Here is a 17,657-nt window from a genome sequence, read left to right as displayed (position 1 = left end):
AAGGCAGTCAGGCATTTTCATAATATATTTGTGTGTGGTGGTTTGACCTTTTTTAGATGCTTTGGAAATGCACTTGGGAACTGCATCCTTGATAAAGACTACCTTCGATCAGTGAATAAACTCCCTCGTCAGGTGGGTAGACAGGGCTCATATGATGATAAGTTAGACTTTTAAAATAAGTTCAAAACATATTTTAATACTTCAGACAGTGCATGCTGTTCCTGTTGGAAGTTAAAAGAACTCCTTGCTGCTGTGAAAGTAAGAAAAGAGGGTTTCACTATTTGGGATCCTTATTTTCAGACCTTATCATAAAGGGCACACAGTTTGATTCTGAATGACTTACATAAGTAACTGCTTTTGATAACTACCTGGCCGTCACTCCTAGGGGTGGGGGGACGGTAGGAGGACTTAGGTGGGGCTTGAGTACAGTTTCTTACTATTTTATTTAACTTAAAAATTTCTATCCCGCTTATCTTAAGCAGGTAACAAATGATACATATATAAAAAGATAATACATACATACTAGGGGGTGGTGGTATGCACAGGGCAGGATTAATTCTTCAAGGGCCCTTAGGCACACAAGTATACTGGGCACACAAGTATACTGCCCACACCCCACCCAAATTTATCTATTTTCTTATTCACTTCTATTTCTATTATTTTTTTTTGAATTCAAAATAAACAAAGATTAGCATACCATTGCACAGATTTTCTTCTAATAATAATAATTTATTTTTATATACCGCCATACCCGTGAGTTCTAGGCGGTTCGCAAAAGTTAAGCATAGTACAAACAATGCAAATTGTTTAAGATTCGACAAATTATGGGCTCCTTTTACGAAGCTGTGTTTGCGGCTTTATCACACTGTGAAGTTTTATCACGCTCTAGCCGAAAAACTACCGCCTGCTCAAGAGGAGGCGGTAGTGGCTAGTGCGGCTGGAGGTTTAGCGCACGTTATTAGGCGCGTTAAACTGCTAACGCGGCTTTGTAAAAGGAGCCCTAAGTGCATACAATATAAAAAGAAATACATACAATATAAGAAAAATACAACAATGTTAAAATAAAGTAAAAAGTTAAAAGAATAAGATACATTAAAAACCCAGCCTGTTAAATAATTGAGTTTCTTTAGCACTCTCCAGACCAGTAGAGGTTAATCTTTACGAATGGGTATATATCCAATCATGACCAGCAGGTGGAGACTGAAAACAAAACTGTGGGACAGTATATAATATACTCCCTTCTCTATTTACCTCAGTCTTCTTTCAGTCTCCAGCAGGTGTTGAGTGATCTGTACCCATCTCCCTTGGTAGGGCTGTTGGAATTTGTTTAGGGGGTTTCTAGTCCCTGTTTTTGGCCGGACAGAGCTTGGGCGGGCCCTGTTTGGGGGTCCGTCCGACCTCGGGGGTGTCAAACCCGGCGGGTCTCGAGCGGGGTCCCTCCCCCCACTTCCTCCACCTCCCCACATTTTTTTAGAGGAGCCTCAGCAGTAAGCCTTGCCCCCTAAATCAAGCAAGGCATATTGCTTCGAGAGCCTGTGGAGTCTGTTCTGTAAAAAAAAAAAAAATCCTGAGGTAGTGCCGGTCTGAAGGGTTGTTTCCCTTTAAGAAAACTGTATTTTACTGTATTTTTTCATCTAACCGGCACTTTTTTCTAGCTAGGTCGCGTATGGAGCAATTGTGCCCTTCTCCGGGGGAGGGGGACACAATTAGGTCCAGCCGCGAGGCACTCGCGGCCGGCCTGAACTCGGCGGTTTGGGTCGGTGAGGTGGTGGAGCTCCGTCGGCAGCGGCTGCAGGCGCCCAGAGCTCCCCGCCGATGGTGCCTCGCGAGTTGGCTGGGAGCAGTGGGGAAGCCTGGTCTTCCCCAACCGCCCACGGAGGGATTCGCCGAAGGATTCCCTCTCAGCTGATTTTTTGACAGCTGATGCCGACTTGCCTGTTTTAGCGGCTGGGACTGTTCAGCCTTCTCAGCCGCTACAGGCCATGGAGGGAGCATTTTTGGCGGAACTTCGCCATTTTCTCTGTCTGGCCCCTCCATTTTGTCTGCAACCTCAGGTGACCTTCCCCCTGTATTACGAACACAGGGGCAGGTTTCAGCAGGGACCCCTGCTGGGGCAGGGAGTCCCTGGGGACCCCCAGGGGTTTTTTGTCCCCAATTTAATTTCTTTCTTTGTGCAGACATTTGGGGGTCCCACGTGCACCTGGGGGGTTTCGGGGGTGGTTTTCCCTCCGCGCCCCCTATGGCTTGCCTCCCTCTTTTCGTTTGGCGTCCCTTCTTCCTCCTCCCTCATCCAAGCGCCCGCGGGGGTGCTTGGATTGCGAATTGGTGGTTGGAGGAGCGTGTTGGCATGGTTGAGGACCTGGCTGCTTTGGCGGGCTTCCACGATCCTCTAGAGGGGACGCCCGCTGGCAGCGGGGCGGCGGTTTTCCCGTCTTCCAGTGCAGATGCGTCCGTGGTGCGCTTTTTATTCAGAGGGATGAGCTTTTAGACCTGATGTAGCAGGTCTCCTTGGTGCTGCATTTTCGAAGTTGCGCCACCGGAGACCCCGCGTATGGGGGCCCCTCTGCTTCAGGGGGTCTGTCCTGTTTCCCGCTCTTTTCCTGTGCATCAGGATTTTCGGGATTTTGTGTTGGCGCAGTGGCCTATGGGCGCCGTTTCGTTTGGTGTGCGCCTTGGCTCATGGGTATCCCATCCCGGAGGGGGATAGGGCTACCTTAATTACGCCAATGGGGGACGCGATGGTCTCGGCACTTCCTAAGCGGCATACCGTGCCTGTTATGGACGGATCTGCGTTTAGGGTCTCTGAGGAGCGTACGTTTGAGACACTTCTTAAGTATAATTTTGATGTCTCTGCCTTGGGGGTCCCGGCAGCTATTTGTGTGGGGCTGGTGGCTCGCACCGTGTTTCGGTGGTCTGAGCATGTCCTGGATCGTGAGTCTGATGACTGGTCCTTAGTGGATCTGGAGGTGGTGAAGTTTGAGATGACTGCCTCGTTCCTCTCGGTTGTTCTTTGTGACTTGGTGCTGCTAAGTCTGGGTCTTTTGGTGGCCGCACGCTGTACCTTGTGGCTTCGCGCTTGGTCGGCGGTTGCCGTGTCCAAATCTGAACTTCCCAAAATTTCCCTTTCGGGGGTTGTTTTTTGGTTTAGAGAGGACTTAGATCTGGTGATTCAGACTCTGACGGACCCGGAGGTGCCCCGTCTGCCTGAGGACCGTGCCCGCCCAGCTTCTCGGGTTGGCATTGCCCGGGGGCGTCTGCGGGAATTTCGCAAGTTTCGCCTGGGGCATGGGACTGCTTTCCAGGCTTCCGGTTTTTCCCCGGGGTCGGTTGGCTTAGCGCATGCAGTCTTTTTCAGGGGGCCCGTCGGGGGGCTGGGAGTTTCCCCCCCGGTTCCCCTGCTGCCCGTCCTGCGCGATGTCTCTTTGCCGGCGCCCCCTTTGGTTCCCGGGGGTGCCCGGCTTCGCAACTTGTTTCCAAAGTGGACCAAGATCACGTCCGATCAGTGGGTCCTGGTGGTGGTGCGGGACGGTTATGTACTTGAATTTTATCCGCTCTCTGCCGGATCATATCTAGCCTTTCCATGTCAGGTGGCATGGGAGACGCTAGCCTTTCGCCAGACCCTTCAGCGCTTGCTAGATCTCTAAGCAGTTGTCCAGTGTCCCCTCAGGAGTGCGGTATTGGCTGGTACGCCATTTCCTTTATGGGGCCCTAAAGTGAGGGGACCTTTCGGCCCATCCTTGGTTTAACCTGAGGTCAACAGGACTCTCAGAATTCCCTTTTATTCGCATGGACACACTGCAGTCTGTCCTTCTGGCGGTTCAGCCGGGGGAGTTCCTGACTTCTCTCGCTCTGGCGGAGGCCTACTTGCCTGTTTCCATTCGGGCCGCTCCTCAGCTCTTTCTTTGCTTGGCGATATTGGGTCTGCACTATCAGTTCTGGGTGCTTCCCTTGGGCCTGGCCACGACTCCCCGGACATTCGCCAAGTTGATGGTGGTCGTCACGGTGGCATTGCAGTCAGAGGGCATTCTGGTGCACCCCTTCTGGGATGACTGGTTGTTTCGGGCGAAGTCGTTGCAGGAGAGTGCCCGAGTTACGGCTTGGGTGGTTGAGTTTCTCCGGTCGCTGGGCTGGGTGGTCAACCTTTCCAAGAGTCGGTTGGTCCCCACTCAGTATCTGGAGTACCTTGGAGTTCTGTTCAACACCTCCTTGGGGAAGGTCTTCCTTCCAGGGCCCGGGTAAGCAAATTGCAATCTCAGATTCGCCTTCTTTTGGCGTCCCGGTGTCCTCGGGCGCAGGATTTCCTCCAAGTCTTGGGGTCGATGGCAGCGTTCCTGGATGTTGTGTGGTGGGCCCACATGTCTCTTCAGTATGCTCGGCTCCATAGATGGTCACCTCAGTGGCTCAGTTTGGAGGTCCCTGTCCCTCTGTGTGGCTTGACGCGCTGCAGTCTTCTTTGGTGGCTCCAGACCTCTCATCTGGTCCAGAGGATGAGTCTGGGCCTATCGCAGTGGACGGTGCTTCTCTCGGATGCCAATCTCCTCGGTTGGGGGGGCTCAGTGTCTAGGGGCACCTGGTCCATGGAGGAGGCATCCTGGTCATTCAACATGTTGGAGACCAGAGCTATTAGCCTTCCGCTCCCGCTTGAGGGGCAAGTCGGTCAGAGTCCGGTCTGACAATGCCACAGCGGTGGCTTATGTCAATCGTTGAGGCACCAAGAGCGCTCAAGTGGCGGAGGAGGCGGCTCGGCTCATGCTTTGGGGCGGAGTCACGCCTTCTGGACCTCTCGGCTTCTCGCATGGCCGGGGTAGAGGTTGTTCAGGCGAACTTCCTCAGTCACATCTTAGATCACAGAGAGTGGTGTCTCAGCCCTGTGGCTCTTCAGTTGATAATGCCGGCTTGGGGTCAGTCCCTGATGGACCTGTCGGCCTCGAGTGGCAAGGCCAAGGTGTTCCGCTTCTTCAGTCGTCGCAGGGATGGACTGGCCGAGGGTCTGGATGCTCTGGTTCAACCATGGCCAACAGAGGGGCTGTTGTGCAGGTTCCCTCCGTGGCCATTAGTGGGCAGAGTTCTTCTCCGCATTGTTCGCCATCCGGGTCTGGGGGTTCTGGTGGCTCCAGATTGGCCTCGACATCCGTGATACGCAGATCTGGTGACACTCTGGTGGCGGATCCTTTTCCTTTGCCTCCCTTGGACGACCTTCTGACGCAGGGTCCCATTCCCATGTTCGACCCGGCTCCCTTCTGTCTTACGGCTTGGCCTTTGAAAGGGGTCGCCTTGGTAAGAAGGGGTATTCAGATAGGGTGATTTCTACACTCTTGGGGTCCTGGAGGCTTTCTACCTCTCAGGCTTCTGTGTGGATTTGGCACTTCTTTGAGGGGTGGTGCCAGATGCGGGGAGTGGTCTCTCTTCGCGTTTCTGTGCCTAACTTCTTAGAGTTCTTGCAAGATGGCATGGATAGAGGCCTGGCTTCGGCTTCTCTCCGGGTTCAGCTTGTGGCCTTGTCAGCCTTTCGGGGGTTTGTGACGGGTCAGCGTTTGACAGCCATTCCTGATGTGATTCGCTTTTTGCGGGCGGCCAAGGTGCTCAGGCCTCCCGTGCGGTCCTCTATTCCCTCTTGGAATCTCAGTTTGGTTCTCTCTATTCTGATGCACCCGCCCTTCGAACCGTTGGGCGGCTGCTCTTTGAAGGACCTTCCTCTGAAGACGGTCTTTTGGTTGACATTTCTTCCGCTAGGCGTGTTTCTGAGCTACATGCTTTCTCTTGTAGGGCTCCCTTCTTGGAGTTTTCTAGGGAGCAGGTTGTCTTGAGGCCTGTTCCTTCCTTTTCTGCCAATAGTAGTTTTTCCTTTTCATGTCAATCAATCTGTGGTCCTCCCGGTCTTGGGTAGTTGGGAGGGCTCTTCTGAGCAAAGTCAGCTGAGCATGTTGGATGTTGGTCGGGTCCTTCGCTCTTATGTGCACCGGACCCAGGAGATCAGGAAATAAAATCATCTCTTTGTCCTTCTGACTGGTCCTCCTTGGGGGGCTGGCGCTTCTAGGGCTACTATTGCATGCTAGATCAAGGAGACTTTTGCTTCCGCTTCTCTTCTGGGGCAGCAGCCCGTTCCGGAGTTTCTCAAAGCTCATTCTACTCGGGGTCAGGCGGCTTCTTGGGCTGAGTCGTCGCTTGTGCCTCCAGTGGACATTTGTACGGCTGCGGTTTGGTCTTCCTTGTATTCCTTTGTCAGACTCTTTCGGGTAGATGTTCTGGCGCGTCAGGACGCGGTGTTCGGTGTGTGTGTTCTGGTGTCGGCCCTTCGGGGGTCCCGCCCGTGTGAGGGACTGCTTTGGTACGTCCCATTCGTAAAGATTAACCTCTACTGGTCTGGAGAGTGCTAAAGAAGGAGAAATTAGGTTCTTACCTGCTAATTTACTTTCTTTTAGCTTCTCCAGACCAGTAGAGGTCCCCACCCTGTCTATTGTTGTTGTGCTTGGGGCTGTTTCGCGGGCAGTTTTTGTTTTTTGCTGCGGGTTCTAGTATTTTTCTAGGGACGGGGAGAATTAAAGAACAGCGGCTGTGGCTCGGCTGGCTTAGCTGGCGAGCTGTGGGGACATTTTCCTTCGGGTATTTCTCCTCTGCATTTTCCAACAGCATTTGGGTATGTTATTTGTTACTCCTGTTCGGAGTATTGTTTTCTTTCTGTTTTCCAGTTCTTAGTTCTGCTTGGCTATTCGGCAGACTGAGGTAAATAGAGAAGGGAGTATATTATATACTGTCCCACAGTTTTGTTTTCAGTCTCCACCTGCAGGTCATGATTGGATATATACCCATTCGTAAAGATTAACCTCTACTGGTCTGGAGAAGCTAAAAGAAAGTAAATTAGCAGGTAAGAACCTAATTTCTCCTTTTAACTGTTTTCTAAAATCGAAATAAGAAGAAGCTTCTAACACAGTTTTGGCCAGCCATAAATTTAGTTTGGCCGCCTGAAAAGAAAAGGTTCCCTCAAGGAACCTTTTATAATGACATAATTTTATTGAGGGATATGCAAACAGTTGTATTCTTCGAGAACTCTTGTTAGTATAACTCAAAGTAAAATGAGGAGTAAGATAACCCGGTAACATGCCAAATACTGTTTTATAGCAAATGCATGAAAACGTAAACAAAACTCTGGATTCCAGTGGCAGCCAATGGAGCTTTTGATAAAAGGGGGTAACATGTTCCCATTTCTTTAAGCCGAAAATAAGGCGGACAGCCGTGTTCTGAACCACCCTCAATTTCCTGAGAATTTTTTTAAAAGCGCCCAAATATATGATGTTACAATAATCAAGAATACTCAGGATAGAAGATTGAACTAACAGACGAAAAGATGCTTCATCGAAATGCTTCTTAATAGTGCAGAGTTTCCAAAGCACCGAGATACTTTTCTTAAATACTAAATCAGAATGTTTTTTCCAGTGAAAGATGTTTGTCCAGAGTTACTCCCAATATTTTTAAGGATTGTTCAATATTATAATCCATCCCATTCACATATATCATAGTTTCCTTGATTTTATCATTAGGGGCTGCTAGGAAAAATTTATTTTTTCTGTATTTAATTTTAATTTGAAAGCAGTAATCCAAAATTCGATCTGATTTAAAATGAATGATAGAGAATTTATGAACTCAGATGAAAAACAAATTAGCGGAATGACTATTGTAATGTCATCCGCATAAATGTAAAATTTGAGCTTTAAGCTCTGCAGAAAATGTCCCAAAGAAACGAGATAGATGTTGAACAAGGTGGGGGATAAAGGGAAGCCCTGGGGAACACCACAAGAATTGTTCCAATTGTAGGAGAGAGTATCATCCTTAAACGCCTGATAGGATCTTTTTCTCAGAAACCCACGGAACCAATTCAGGACATTACCTGAGATTCCAATGGATTCCAAGGAATCTAGGAGAATAATATGATTGACCAAGTCAAATGCCCACTCAGATCAAGTTGCAAAATCATAGCACTTAATCCTTTGCTGAAAAGTGAGTTCAGATAATCAAATAACGAAGCTATGACTGTTTCGGTACTGTAACCTGATCGAAAACCTGACTGGTTGTCATGTAGAATGTTATATTTTTCCAAGGATGTAGTTAGTTCAACATTTACCACCCCCTCCAATAATTTGGTGGTCAAGGGGATGCTAGCAATAGGTCTGAAATTAGATGCAATATTAGATGGTTCTTTAGCATTTTTTTAAATTGGTGTAATCATAATATGACCTTGTTCCACTGGAAATTTTCCTAAGGATAGTAAAGAATCAACCCAAGTCAGCAATTTAGCCTTAAAATTAACTGGGGCGGTTTTCATAACATTTGGAGAACAGGTGTCCAGTCTACAGTAAGATTTAGCATACTTATTGTATAATTTACTAAATGTTTGCCAGTCAGTAGCTGTGAACTTGTTCCAACTCAGATCGGCTCTGGGAACATCAAAATCCTGTAGGATAGGGTAGCACCAGTGAGGCTTAGCAGGGACGGTTAAAGAAGATCTTAATTTTTGTATTTTGGAATTGAAAAAGTCGGCCAAACTGTTTGCGGATAGAGTAGATTCTTCAGAAGTGTCAGTGAATGTCTCTCTCATATAGTGTTCTCCCCAGAAATTTTTTCCAGCCGGGTGGCATGAAAAAGTAGTTGGGTGGGGCGGGACGGGGAAATTTGGTGGTTGGGAAAATTAAGGGCTCCTTTTACTAAGCTGCAATAGCATTTTTAGTGCGTGCAGAATTGCCACGTTACACGGCTAGAACTAACGCCAGCTCAATGCTGGCATTAGCGTCTAGCACGTGCGGCAATTCTGTGCAAGCTAAGCGCGTGGTAAAACCGCTATTGCAGCTTAGTAAAAGGAGCCCTAAATGTGTACTATTTGTATTAGTTAATTAATATTAGTTATTTTCCAATGCTCAATATGACTGCCTTTCTTAAGGTTTGACATTTGTTCCATAATTTTTTATTAAATTTAAGAAGTATCCACTTCTAGAAGTGAATAATTAGATATTTGCCCTCTTTCAAATGGTATAGAGCAGCGTCTCTCAAACTTTTTTAACTCCGGCACACTAAATGGAGCAAATGTTTTTCAAGGCTGGAAAAATTTTCTGGGGAGAACACTGTTGCCGTTAGTTTTCAAGGTCCAATCACGTTAAAGAATGATGCTTATCTGGGCAGTTGTTTAATAAAAAGAATGGATAAGATAACATGAGAAGTGAAATTGTCATGAATCAGAGGTATACATACCCTGTAGGTCCTAAAAGCAGGCATAGATATAAACTATGAAGGCAGTGGTGTACCTAGCATTACATTACATTACATTACAGATTTCTATTCCGCCATTACCTTTCGGTTCAAAACGGATTACAAAAAGAGTTATGGAAGAAGGGTTACAACGTTAGATCAGAGAAGGTTTCCAAGAGAGGGAAAAGTAGGATCTGGGGTTAGGGAGGGGATGGTAAGAGGGGGGTTAAGCTTTATCATGGTATTAAGCTTTATTAAGGGATTTCTTGAAGAGTATAGTTTTTATTTCCTTTCTGAACATCTTGTAGTCTGGGGTTGTTGTCAATAGGTTGGAGACACCCGAGGTCCATCATTTTTTGACACCCCCCCATCTGTATGAAAAACATGATTTTTAGTAACAATCCACACATCACACAAGAGTGTAGCTAGGAAAAGGCAGCATCTTACATACTGCAGTGAGCAGTACATCAATACACCCATTGTAAAACTAAACAAGCCAGACTAATACAGATCAATCCTACACAGTCAATCCTAACTGAAAACCATGTTTTTCGAACACACAGAAAACATCTTTGCGTAATATGGAACATGAAATCACAAACTAACCCCTCTCCCTTTTACAATACTAATGTGGTTTTTAGCCATGGTGGTAACAGCTCAGACTCTCAGAATTCTGAGCAATTACCACCATGGCCGGTGCTAAAAAAAAACTCTACAGTTTTGTAAAAGGGTGGATAAAATAGAAAAATGTAGACAAAGGTTAAATTGAACCACCAAGAAGCTGGACTCTGCATACAATGCAACACCACAGAAACAGCGATTTATCTCCCCTAAAGCAAAAAAATAAATAAATATAATTTTTTTCTACATTGTCTTCTCTGGTTTCTGCTTTCCTCATAGTCTTGTCACTCTCTTCCTTTCATCCACTGTCTACCCTCTCTCTGCCCCTTCTATATGGCATCTTCTCTCCTTGTATTCCCCTTCCATCTCTCCCTTCACCCCTATTATTCTGGCATCCATCTTCTTCCCTTCCCTCCTCCAATGGACTGGCATCTCTCTCCTCTTCTTCCCTTCCCTCTCTCACACCCCCATGGTCTGGCATTTCACTCTAACCTCTCCCTTCCCCCCACTTCCATCAGCATCTGCCCCCTTTCTTTCCCTCCAACCCAATTCCATCCAGTATCTTTCCCCCTTATGTCTCTCTCTCTCCTTTCCCTGCACACCAATTCCATCAGCCCCCTTTCTCTCCCTCCATCCTTTCATACCACCCTGACCCCCTTTTTCTCCCTCCCCCACCCTTCTATGCTCCTCTCTCCCTCCATACCAGCAAGGTCCCATGATGACTGCTTCTGTTGCCTCTGCCTCTGGAAGATGTAAGGGATGTTGGAGGTGGTGGGCCGGCAGACGCAGGGAGTTGTGGCAAGGTTCCGCAATGACTGCAGCTGCCGGTCTACCCTTTCTGACGTCACTTACGTCTGCCGGTCTACCCTTTCCGACGTCACTTACGTCTTCCGGAAGCAGAGGCGGCAAATGCAGTCATCGCGGGACCTTCCTGCACTTCAGTGCGGCTGCCGACTCTGCTTCAGAATAAGTACGGCAGCCGCGCTGAGGTGCAGGTGCCATTTATAGCAGCTCGGAAGGTTCTGGATCCAGCTGGCTGTGTACTCCCCTAGGGCTGGCACCCGGGGCGGTCTGCTACTTTATGAGGGGACAAAAAATAATAAAAAGATTGGATAACTTGACCGATTTAGACATGTCATACAATTATAACCACAAAAATATGTCATAAAATGTAATTCTAAACTCAAAAGACTCCAGATGAAAAGCAGACTATAGAAAGGAAACCAGAAAAGACCAAACCCATAGTACTAAGATCCAAATGCTAAAATTGGACATGTCCATTATGAAGAGACGTGTGGATCACCGCTAATTATAACGAGTGAGTTTTAAAATATGAGACGGTAACGGATAGCCAGACCTGGTGGACGGAAGTGACAAATACTGGAGCCAAAACCAGAGCACCGTGATGAAACTTGAATGGAAATATGGATACCTATTTATACTTTTGAGTAAAATTGCGATGCGAACATGTCATATAAAAGAATAAATAATGTGTAAACTAAAAACCAAGAACAACATATTGTAACGCCGAACTCAGAATTAATGAAATAACATGTTAAAAGAACTTAACCCCCCCTTAAAATAGGGCATATACATACTTAAAATGATGGCTGGTTACAAACAGTATGCCTAGACTATATAGACCTAAACAGGGCAAAAGTAAACGTATGGGAAATGAACAGCTGATAATACAGAGTGTATCTTGAAAACATAAGCAGATAGTAGCTCAAAGACAAGTCGATCGGGTAGATGAAAAGTGAAACTTGGGAAAAATCTAAATTATTGTTCAAATGAGCTTCTATTAAAACCAAAGAATAAAACCACAGCACTTTGGAAAGTAAAAAAGGGAGAGTAAAATGGACTTACCGAAAAGGTCTCTGCACAGTTGAGATAAACTCGTATGCAGAATAAATGTGAACACGCGACAATGGGGCTGATATTTGATCCATTGAAAGAGGCCAAAAAAGTGTCGGCAGTGGATTGAATGCACACTAATAGGGGAGGGGCATTGGGCTGTTAAAAAAGGCTGCTTTAATAAATAAATGAAAATACTGGTGAAAAACTAAATAAAAAACCAAAACCATGATAAAATGCCGAACCTGACTGCAAGTGGTAGTGAAAGTAGCATTAGGCACCCATAGTACTGTTAGTGCCAGAGCTGTTTAGAATAAAGAACCGTGCTGTACATGAGGAGAAAAAAGAAAGAATGAGGTGATAAGATGTAAAGTGCTGGCCCCTCACTGCACCACTTGATAAAACTAAGGAGCGATGTTCTAGAGCAGGGGTGCCCACACTTTTTGGGCTTGCGAGCTACTTTTAAAATGACCAAGTCAAAATGATCTGCCAACAATAAAATTTTAAAAAAACACAAAGCACACTGTATGTATAGAAAATGTTAATTATCATTCCTATTCTGGGTTTTTTTCAAAGAGGTCAAAGCAGATGACTCTATGCAACAACCATACAAAAATAGACAAATATACCCCCTCCCTTTTTACTAAACCACGATAGCAGTTTTTAGCACAGGGATCTGCGCTGAATGCCTAGCGCTGCTCTCGACGCTCATAAGCTCCCTGCACTAAAAACTTCTATTGCGGTTTAGTAAAATGGGACCATAGTGTAAAATATAAACAGCAGATATAAATTCAGACACATTTTAATCACTAAATTTAAAATAAAATAATTTTTCCTACCTTGTCTGGTGATTTCATTAGTCTCTGGTTGCACTTTCTTCTTCTGACTGTGCATCCAATCTTTGTTTCCTTCTTTCAGCCTGTATGCTTCCTCTCCTCCAGACCTCATTCTCTCCCCCAACTTTTTCTTACTCTCTTCCTGCCCTTTCTTTCTTTCTCTCTTCATGCCCCCTTTCTTTTTTTCTGTTTCTCTTCTTTCCTTCTATCTCCCTGCCTTCCCTCTTTCTTTCTTTCTCCCTGCCCTCCCCCAAGCCACTGCCATCGTGGAACAGGCCCGCAAGCCGTCGCCGCCATCGGATAACAGGCCCCAAAGCCGCTGCCACAGCCCCAAGCTGTCCCTGCTTCGGGCCGACCAGCATTCCTCTCCCCGACATCAATTCTGCCGTCGGAGAGGAAGTTCCGGCCCAGCCAGGCAGCGATTGGCTGGCCAGAACTTCCTCTTCGACGGCAGAATTGACGTCGGGGAGAGGAAGGCTGATCGGCTCAAGATCGCGATCGACCTATTGGGAGAAATGCTACTGGGTCCTGCCTTCGCGGAAACAGAAAGTAGGCAGGACCCAGCAGCAAGAACAGCAAATTGTAAGCTTCACTGACCTGTCTCCTGCCTTAGCCTGTAGCGAATGCATGCTTTGGCGCTATAACGTGTGCGTGCCGGCTTCCCTTCTCTTCCCCCCCCCTGCGCATAACTTCCAGTCTCGGAGGGAAGAGAAGGGAAGTCGGCATGCACACGTTAGAGCCCAGGAGCATAATTTCGCTACGGGCTAAGGCGTGAAATCTCCAAGCCGTTTTTTGTTTTTTGTAATATTTTGCAGCGGCAGCAACAGCAGAATTCACGAGCGGTTGATAGCTGAGCGGTCATCTAAATTACCCGGGCGGACCGCCCGGCTAAAAGGCCCTAGGGAGAACACTGTCATATAGATCATTAACTAATTTAAAAAGGCTGCTATTATTGATTGATACATTACCAATTTTTGGGGCATAGAAATTTTTTCGTTTCTCCTTAGACAAATTTTTATAATATTTCAATTTTTGTCTGCAGACATCTCTATGCTCTTGGGTTCCTAATTTTAACCATTGTCTTTCCAGTTTTCTTAAATCCCTCTTTACCATTAATAACTCTGCAAATTCTCCAAAATACAGCAATAAAAATAATTACTAAAAAGAGAAAATTTGATCACGTAACTCCTCTTTTGAAAGAAAAGCACTGGTTACCTGTAAACCACAGAATTACATATAAAATAGCATTACGTACACATAAAATACTAATTAACAAAGCTCCTGCAATCTTAGGAAGATTTCTAATTCCTTATATTCCCACAAAATCTTTAAGATCTGAAGAAAAATCTTTATTAGTAGTCCCTTCGCTAAAATTTGTTTACTCAAGAAGAGATACGATTTTTTCTGTTACAGCCCCTCAGATTTGGAATTCACTCCCGATCAATATAAGAGAAGAAAAATTACTTAAGTTTTAAAGTCTTCTAAAAAGCTGGCTTTTTAAGGACGCTTTTAATTGAATCATTTAAATTCTATTATATTGTGATACTGTACAGTCAATTAGCAGCGCTGGTAAGCGAAAATTAAGTGGGTAACCCTCCTCTACCTCTTGTTTTATTACCTACCCCTTTTTTATTAGTTTATGAATTGTATTTAATCCTTAATTTTTTTTTACTCCCTTCTTCACATGTTTTGTTTTGTCAAAATAGTTCCAATTGTCCTGTTACGTTTGTTTTTTAAACTTAATTCTTAACTAAATGTAAATCGCATTGGATTTGGATTTTGTGATCAAATCAAATATTTTAATAAACTTGATAAACTTGATCCCTCTAGATTTCTAAGTCTCTACGAATTTTAATGGGGGGCCATCTCATTTAAAATGTGGGTACTGTTATTAATCCAAGAATCCATAAATTGTTCGATTTCTTCATTTTGTTTTGAAACTATCTCATAGTGGGACCAAAATTCCACTGGATTTATTCTATGCAAACCCCAAACATTTCTGAACAAATCCCCCTTCCATCCCTTCCCACCTACTTACCCAGGACTTTAACTCTGAACCCTTTCCATACATACTGTATATAAAAGTGTTCAAATATATTGTAAAGCAGTAATACTATCCAAAATATAAGTATATTAATAACCAAGTTTACAATGCCTCTCAACTGCCTCACTCTATGTTGACCAACTGTAACCCATATTTATGTATAAACAACCAAATCTGTAACGCCTCTAGTACGTTCCACTCCATGTATGTTAACTTGTAACGAAACAACAAGACAAGCAGTCCACCAGAGAATCCAACATGAAACAAAAGAAGATTGACAGAAAATAAGGAGATTCAAATCAGGTTTATTAAAGGTGCTCCCAAGAACCATACCAGATGCATTTCTCCAAACAAGGCTAGTCAACGCTAACAAAAAAACATGTCTTTCATACACACAGTTGCACCTCACCCAGTATGGCATAAGTAATCACAAACTAAAAATAGAAATATGTAGATAAAGCTTAAACTGCTCCGCCAAGATGCCAAACTGCATACAGTGAAACACCACAGAAACAATGACGCATAACCCCCTAATACAGTGTTCTTCAACCACCGGTCCATGGACCACTGCCGGTCCACAGAAATTTCCTGCCGGTCCATAGGGCCAACACGTACATCAGGCCCAAAACAGTGTTCTTCAACCACCGGTCCACGGTACGATCGATGCGACATTATCTTCGAGCCAGCTCCCTCTTCCTAACTGATTCAGTAGTGCACAATAGTGCTGCCTGATTCAGAGAAAAAATATTTCGATTCGATTCACCCTGTTAAATCAATTTTTCGATTCGATTCACTGTTAATGACACAGCTTTTTAAGTTTAAACATTTTATTTAATCAAGGCAATATCATATCAAAAATTCCCAGCTTCCATCCCCAGCCTCCCAGACTCACCAGCCCCACCAGCCCCCTGCCGATTCTCAGCTTCCATCCCCAGCCCCCAATACTCACCAGCCCCCCTGCTGATTTCAGCTTCCATCCCCAGGCCCCAAGACTCACCAGCCCCCTCTGCTGATTCTCAGCTTCCATCCCCAGCCCCCAAGACTCACTAGCCCCCCTGCTGATTCTCATCTTCCATCCCCAGCCCCCCTGCTGATTTCAGCTTCCATCCCCAGCCTCCAAGACTCACCAGTCCCCCTGCAGATTTCAGCTTCCATCCCCAGCCCTCAGGACTCACCAGCCTCCCTGCTGATTCTCAGCTTCTATCCCCAGCCCCCCTGCCGATTTCAGCTTCCATCCCCAGCCCCCACTGCCAATTCTCAGCCCCCATGCCGGTTCAGTTACTTACTCAACTGGATGTGGAATCACGGGGAAGAGAGGAGAAATGCGGAGATAGATAGAGGCAAAAAAATACCCTTTGCTTCTGCTTCACAAGTTCTGCTCGCTCCCCCCTCGACGCTCCCACGTCCTTTGTTTCTTCTGATGTAACTTCCGGTTTTGGAAAACCGGAAGTTACATTAGATGGGAACGAGTCTGGCGGCCGGTGGTGAAAAAAGAATGAACTTTTTATCGGGGCTGAATTGATGAGTCCGATTTTTTTACAAAAACGAACCGATTCGAATTGTGAATTGGGCAGCACTAGTGCACAAAGCCACGGGCAGTGGCTCCTTCGGGCATCCTGCGCCTGAACCAGAAGCCTTCTCTCTGATGTTGCAACGTCAGAGGGAAGGCTTCCAGATGAGGCACGGGACGTGCAAGATGCAATTAGTACTATTATGGGGGTGGGGTCTGGGATGGAGATTGGGTAGAGATGGGCGGGGTCTGGCCCACGACTTAGCCTAGTGTCCTTCAACCGCAGGTCCACGGACTGATGCCGGTCCATAGGTGTAAAAAGGTTGAAAAACACTGCCCTAATATGCTGCAAGATATAAATATAGTAAATGTAAATTTGAAAATACTGGCAATCGCTACTTTACAAATTAACAAATAAAAATAAAACAAAAATTGAAAATAAGAATATACCATTTTATTGGACTACAGGCTGCTTCACGGCTTTCTCCTGCCGGCGATTCCCTCTGCCGCCTCACTGATGATGTCACCGCACTGGCGGGTGCCCCTGACCATTTTGAGCCCTAGGCCCTTGCCTACTGGGCCTATCCTTTAATCTAGCCCTGGGGGTGCATAAAACTGCTGGTCACCTACTAAGTTAGCTGTTGTTTTCTTGGAGGGCAGTGTAGTGGGGGGATTTATTTTCTATCTATTGTTGTATGTATATTTTGGCTATACTGGATTTTCTGGTGGTCATGTTTCTTTAAAGCAATAAAACAGTTTACCACAACTCCTTAGCCTTTGGAATCTATAAAATTGCTTTTAAGTGGGGTCAATGGCTTTTATAAAAATATTATTGGAAAGGATATTCTAGGCTTCATATCTGACAGTTTACAATTGTAAGCAAAATGCTGTCTGCCACTGTGGCCTGTTATTCAATGGTTTCAACCTAAAATCGAAAGAAAGCCATTCACTATTCCAAATGACACTACTGTTTGTCATTTAAACCTTTTTTTGTTTGTTTCAATAATTTTCTTTTTGAGTAAAAGAATTATACATAGAAACATAGAAATAGACGGCAGATAAGGGCCCACGGCCCATCTAGTCTGCCCTCCTTAATGTCCCTCCCCTACCTTTGCCCTGTGAATAGATCCCATGTGCCGATCCCATTTGGCCTTAAAATCAGGCACGCTGCTGGCCTCAATCACCTGTAGTGGAAGACTATTCCAGCGATCCACTCTTTCAGTGAAAAAGAATTTCCTGGTGTCACCTCGTAGTTTCCCGCCCCTGATTTTCAACGGATGCCCTCTTGTTGTCGTGGGACCCTTGAAAAAGAAGATATCTTCCTCCGCCTCGATGCGGCCCGTAAGATACTTGAACGTCTCGATCATGTCCCCCCTCTCTCTGCGCTCCTCGAGCGAGTATAGCTGTAATTTGTCAAGCCGTTTTTCGTATGGTAGATCCTTGAGTCCCGAGACCATCCGGGTGGCCATTCTTTGCACCGACTCCAGTCTCAGCACATCCTTGCGATAATGCGGCCTCCAGAATTGCACACAGTATTCCAGGTGGGGCCTCACCA

The 17,657-nt window shown here is 45.7% G+C and overlaps 1 protein-coding gene across 4 annotated transcripts in view; it reads left to right on the top strand.

Moving 5' to 3' along the window:
- Window positions 1–17,657, top strand: part of RAD52 (RAD52 homolog, DNA repair protein) — a 93,735-nt gene that overhangs the window by 47,125 nt on the left and 28,953 nt on the right. For all 4 annotated transcript variants that reach the window (XM_033952323.1, XM_033952326.1, XM_033952322.1 and 1 more), the window contains exon 7: window positions 57–132. In XM_033952323.1, coding sequence (XP_033808214.1) covers window positions 57–132 — 76 coding nt within the window. The remainder of the gene's footprint in view (window positions 1–56; window positions 133–17,657) is intronic.

The sequence above is a fragment of the Geotrypetes seraphini genome, chromosome 7 (assembly GCF_902459505.1).
Source record: "Geotrypetes seraphini chromosome 7, aGeoSer1.1, whole genome shotgun sequence".
Lineage (NCBI taxonomy): Eukaryota > Metazoa > Chordata > Amphibia > Gymnophiona > Dermophiidae > Geotrypetes > Geotrypetes seraphini.
This window is presented reverse-complemented; position numbering and strand designations above follow the sequence as displayed.